The sequence below is a fragment of the Podarcis raffonei genome, chromosome 8, assembly GCF_027172205.1.
Source record: "Podarcis raffonei isolate rPodRaf1 chromosome 8, rPodRaf1.pri, whole genome shotgun sequence".
In the NCBI taxonomy this organism is placed as follows: Eukaryota; Metazoa; Chordata; class Lepidosauria; order Squamata; family Lacertidae; genus Podarcis; species Podarcis raffonei.
This window is the reverse complement of record NC_070609.1, coordinates 53,855,350-53,860,390: the sequence shown is the minus strand read 5'-3', so window position 1 is coordinate 53,860,390 and position 5,041 is coordinate 53,855,350. Positions and strand designations below refer to the sequence as shown.

At 53.8% G+C, this 5,041-nt stretch overlaps 1 protein-coding gene across 1 annotated transcript; it reads right to left on the bottom strand.

The window, feature by feature from the left end:
* Positions 1–223: 223 nt before the first annotated feature.
* On the bottom strand, positions 224–4,814 carry IRX5 (iroquois homeobox 5). Its single transcript, XM_053401922.1, is given in 5 exon segments — positions 224–1,151; positions 1,153–1,192; positions 1,261–1,351; positions 1,677–2,082; positions 3,928–4,814. Coding segments are annotated over 5 exon segments (1,380 nt in total). The 5' UTR covers positions 4,177–4,814; the 3' UTR covers positions 224–557.
* Between the last annotated feature and the right edge of the window lie 227 nt (positions 4,815–5,041).

The following is a 5,041-nucleotide window of genomic DNA, read 5'->3' as shown; positions in this document are numbered from 1 at the left end:
ATATATATATTTATATTTTATATTACCAAAAAAACCAACATTGATGGCTGTACAGGCGGTTGGATTTCATAATTTACTTCAAAGATAGTGTTACCGATTTAAATACAAAAAAGCTACATTAAATATACAGAATAACATTTCATACAAATTGTTTCTGCCTTCCCCCGCCCTTCCCTCTTCCCGCACTTCCTGCACTTTTTACCTTAAGAAATTATTATTATAATTATTATTTCTCCTCCCAAGAGCTGCTTACTTTCTGCTTTCTCAAATAAATTATACCACTGATTTTGGAAATTGGAGTGGTCTGGGTTTCTCTCCCCCCTCTTTTTCTTGTTTTCCTCCTTCCGCACTTAGTTCTCTCTTTTTTTTAATTAAAAAAGAAACCTCTGCCAAAATCAAGTCTGAATTGGTTGTAAATAAATTAAAACCAACAACAATAAAAAAGCAGAAAGAAATAGACAACATAAAAAATTAAAAAGAAAAGAAAAATCAAGGGAGAGGGGATAGTCCGGTCGTGGATGACGAAGAGGGTTTTTAATCTGGGAAGAAACTCAAGATTAAATATGCGACATACCTTTCTTCAGTTCGTAAGGCGAGTCTTTACTAAGATCAAACTGGGACTGGCTTCTGAGGATTTTAGTTTCTTTAGCCAAGGCTTCCGCTCTGTTCAAAATAGTCTGGTTTAATCCGTTAAAATGGGGGCTGGGGTTCCCCGCCGTCGCCGCGTTGCCGGAGAGGTGTCCGAAAGAGCTGTAGTTCGTGTAACCCGGGTAAAAGGGGCTGGTGGTGTAATAGAGGGGCCGCGAGAGGACCGAGGCGCCATTGGGGAAAGGGCAGTGCGTGGAGGAAGGCGACCGCGCTGTCGGGGATTGTGCCGAGCCGGCTCCGGCTAAACTCGGAGCCTGCGGGGCCGCCTCGCCGCTGCCCTCCTTCGATTTGTCCGCTGAGGTGGCGATCTCCGCCAAAGACCACAGTTTAGGCTTGGAAAGGGCCCCGGCTCCCGCCGCCGCTGCCGCCTGCGGAGCCGCCTGGGGCGAGTGGATCACCGACGTCCCGTTGCTGGAAGGCAGGAGGGGGTGCAGGTCCGTCGAAGGGGGTCTGTACTGGGCGGGCAGCGGGTGGGCCGGCTGCGGGTCCTCTCCTCCGGCCGGGTGCAGCTGCTGGTGCGCTTGGAGAAGGAGGCGGCCCGCTGCTGCAGCAGCCGCTGCCGCCGGCAGACAATGGGCCAAAGGCGGCGAGGCCCCGGGGCCTCCTTTAGACAGCGCCTCGTCGGGGGCTTCTTTACAATCCGAGTCGCTCAACGCGCCGTCGGCTTCTTTGCCTGCCGCGCCTCCCTTCGGGTCTCCAGCACCTGAGGACAAGGGCAGAGGGAGGGCGACACACAGTCCTTGAGGCCTCTCTGGAGCCCGATCCTCGGCCTTCCCACCCACCCCGTCGAGTCCCAGGTAGGGGGGAAAAACACCTTCCCAAAGCGCGCCTTATAAACTACTCTGGAACCAAGGTTTTCTGGGGACGAATCCAGACAGTTCCTATTTCCCCCTCATGGTCGTTTCAGCCCCATTAAGTCTAGGGATCCCCCGCTCCTCCCTCGCCCCAGACAGACCCCCTTGCCAAAAAGCGTACAACCCAGTTCACCTCCCCAAATCCGTCTCCTCTCATCTCCATCGGCCGCTTACCTATCTCGATCGCCTCCAGATCGCCCTTCTCCTCCAGCTTCTGTGGCTCCTCCTCGTCGTTCTTCTCCAAGTCGATGTTCTCCTCTTCCTCCTCGTCTTCGCTCCGGTTCCGGGGAGTCCAGGTCATTTTATTCTCCTTTTTGAGGCGCCGCCGGGCGTTGGCGAACCAGGTGGAGACCTGCGTGAGGGTCATCTTGGTGATGATGGCCAGCATGATCTTCTCGCCTTTGGTGGGGTAAGGGTTTTTCCGGTGCTCGTTCAGCCAGGCCTTGAGGGTGGCCGTGGCGTCCCGGGTGGCGTTTTTCCGGTAGGCCGGGTCGCCGTAGGGGTAGGATCCCAAGGGAGCCGCGTAAGGGTGGTACCCCAAAGAGCCGGCCATGCCGGGGGTGTGGTCGTAGGGCGAGCCCTGGAGGAAGGAGAAGGAGAGGCAGAAGCGTCGCCTGAGGTGAGAAGGAGACCTCCTAAAAAATCATTCTTGAAATCCATATCTCTGAGAAATCAAACCATCTCCCTCCCGTTTGAAAGGGTCCTCTCCACAATACGTGGTTGTACCCCCATCTCCATAACAGACTCGGCCTAAAAGTTGGAGTGTCACCATACCTGGGGGTGGGAGTCAAAATAAGTCTTTCCTAAGCTAAACACGAGTTGCCCACCGGTGTCTGAATGCGACCAGAAAGTGTATCTCACCCACCCACTTCCATCTCTGCCAAATTACCAAGCTATAAACAGTAACAAATTACACCTCAGCCTCCTCCCCTTCTAATTGAACGCAACCTTTTACACAAACCCACACACACCCTTCCCCCCCTTCACTTGGAAGCATGACAGTGTCTAGACAGATAGCAAGCTCTGCCTCCATGACCCACCCCCCACTCCCGAGGGGCAATTTCCCCGACAATAAGCCTTAAACCGAAATATTCGGATTCAACTCTATTCCAGTCCCAGTGTTTCCAAGAGGCCTAACTCGCATTCTTTTTTAAGAAGCTGCGTTATTTAGATTGGAAATGTAACTAGAAGAAGTAGTTCAAGCATGGAAGAGGAAGCCCTTTAGTTTTGGCTTTGTTTAGTTTCAGGAGGCAATAACCACTTTATTCGCTTTCTGAGCTACTGAAAGCGTTTCTTTCACATAACTTCTGGACAGATGTTTCTAGATGTATTACATACTGCCTGAGATTATTGTGGAAGGGGTAGGTACATTTTTTTTTTAAAAAAGAGAGATACTGAAACTTCAAAAAAAATCTTTTTGTATCATCATCATCAGACTGTCAGTCGGCATCCTGAGATGAAATTATAGCTCTGCAATATTTGGGAAGCCCGATTAAGACGGCAGGGAAATGGCAAGGGGCAGAAGGGTCACCCCTTATCCAGCTTTTCTTTTGGGCATCTAAACTGCCGGATTTGACTTGAATTAAAACATCTGAAAATCGTACTGGAGAGTGTATATGTATGTATAGACACGCACCTTCACTGAGACTCTAACTCTCACACGCTTTTCTAAATTAAAATGAAAAGGCACAAACGGAAAGCCTCGCTCTTCTTAGTCCCTTCAAGATCAAAGCTGCGTCCCTAATCACAAACTGACCCGGAGTCACTTTGCGGGGTTGACTTCCGAGCAAACACGCTTAGGATCGCCGTGTTCTGCTGCTGCGTGGCGACCTGGCGTGCTTTTACTCGCGCGTAAACCAGCAGCCGAGGATCGTGGCGCTGCCCGGCTTCCTTGGGAGCAAAAGTGGAGCTTACTACGGAGTAAAACCAGATCACGCTGCAGCTCCCGTTCAACTCTGTATTTGGGGGGGGGCAGGGGGTGCTGATAGTCCAGAGTTAAACCAGCGAGGAGAAAGACGCTGGCCGGCTGCAGGCTTTCTTGCGAGAGAAATGCCCCATTGATCTCCGCGCAGGAATCCTTCGTCCTGCAACCGATTTCTTTTTAAGAAAATGCGGTAGGCTAACCATCCACTGAGGAGCTGCGGCCATGGAAGGTGCCAAAATCCACGGGCAGCTTTTCTTTCCTGCACCCCTCCCTCTGCACTTCATCTTTCCCCACTTTACCTGCCGCTTTCGTCTATGGTTACAGCCTGCAAACCCTCCAAGCTCCAGCCCCCTGGGTTATCTCCTCAACTCCCCAGTAACACCCGCCCCGCCAAGTCTTCGTCCCTGAGCTCTGGTTCCATCCCTCTCTCGGTCTCCTCCTTTTCCCACAAGCGGCCGGCGTGGAGGAGGAGGAAGAGGGCGACCCGAGCGCTTCCCTTACCACGTAAGAGGAGAAAGCGGCTGCGGCCGCGGCCGCCGGATCAGCGCTGTACTGGAGGTGTGAGTTGTAACCCGGCGAGGGCGCACTGAAGGCGGTGGAGCCGGCGTAAGGAGAGAAAGCCGAGCCGGACGACGATCTGCCCAGCTCATCCGTCCTGGGGCCGGAGATCACGCTGGTGCTGTAAGCCGGGCAGGAGTAGAGCGCCAAGGAAGCCGACGGCTGGTACAAATAACCCTGAGGATACGACATGGCCAGAGGCAGGCATATACCCGCCAGGCAGCGAGCGCACAGCCACCACCGCCGTCGCCAGGAACTGCGTCCGTCCTCCCTCCCTGCCTCCCTCTCTCCCGGGCGCCCTGTGCGTTTCTCTCTACGGCGAGCGTCGTCGAGGTCTGCCTCCGAGGGTGCTTCTACAAGCCGGGGCTAGCGGGCTCGACGCGCGCGCCCTCCTTCGCCGCCTCTCCAGTGCAGCCGAGCTGAGCTTGGACGCACTCCGGCGAATGGCTCCCTTCTTCTTTTCTCCCCTCCTCTTCCTCCTCCCCCTCTTCTCCTACTCCTTCGCCTTATCTCTCTGCCTCCCTCCTTTGGACGGAGAAGGGCGCTTTCTCTCTCTCTCTCTCTCTCCCTCTCCCACCCCACTTTCCTTTGCGCGCTCCGCCAAAAGGTCCGGCCAAGACGCGAAGTTGGAAATCGAGGATTCTGACGCCTGCGACGCAGCGCGGCCGAAGCTCCACCTTCCGCGGGTGTTGGCAAAGCAAAAAGGGGGAAAAAAGTGGGGGGGGGAGAGAAAAGAAGAGGGGGAGGGAAACGAGAGAGAGGAGGAGGAGGTTGGCTCCTGCTGGGCTTGCCACAACCAAAGCCAACCAGCCAGAAAACCTCTCTTTTTCCCAGCCCCTCTCCCTCTCCCTCTCCCTCTCTCAAGCTCAACTGCGCCGGCCTCTGGTTGGTAATCAACAGCCAAGCTGTTTAGCGAAGATCACCTCCAACTTTCTTCATTTGCTAAATACACCATCAGCGCAATTTCTCTTTTGATTTATAGCGAGGAGCTTTTGCGCTCTCTCTCTCTCTCTCTCTCTCTCTCTCTCTCTCTCTGGCTCCCTGCGCTGGAATGCAA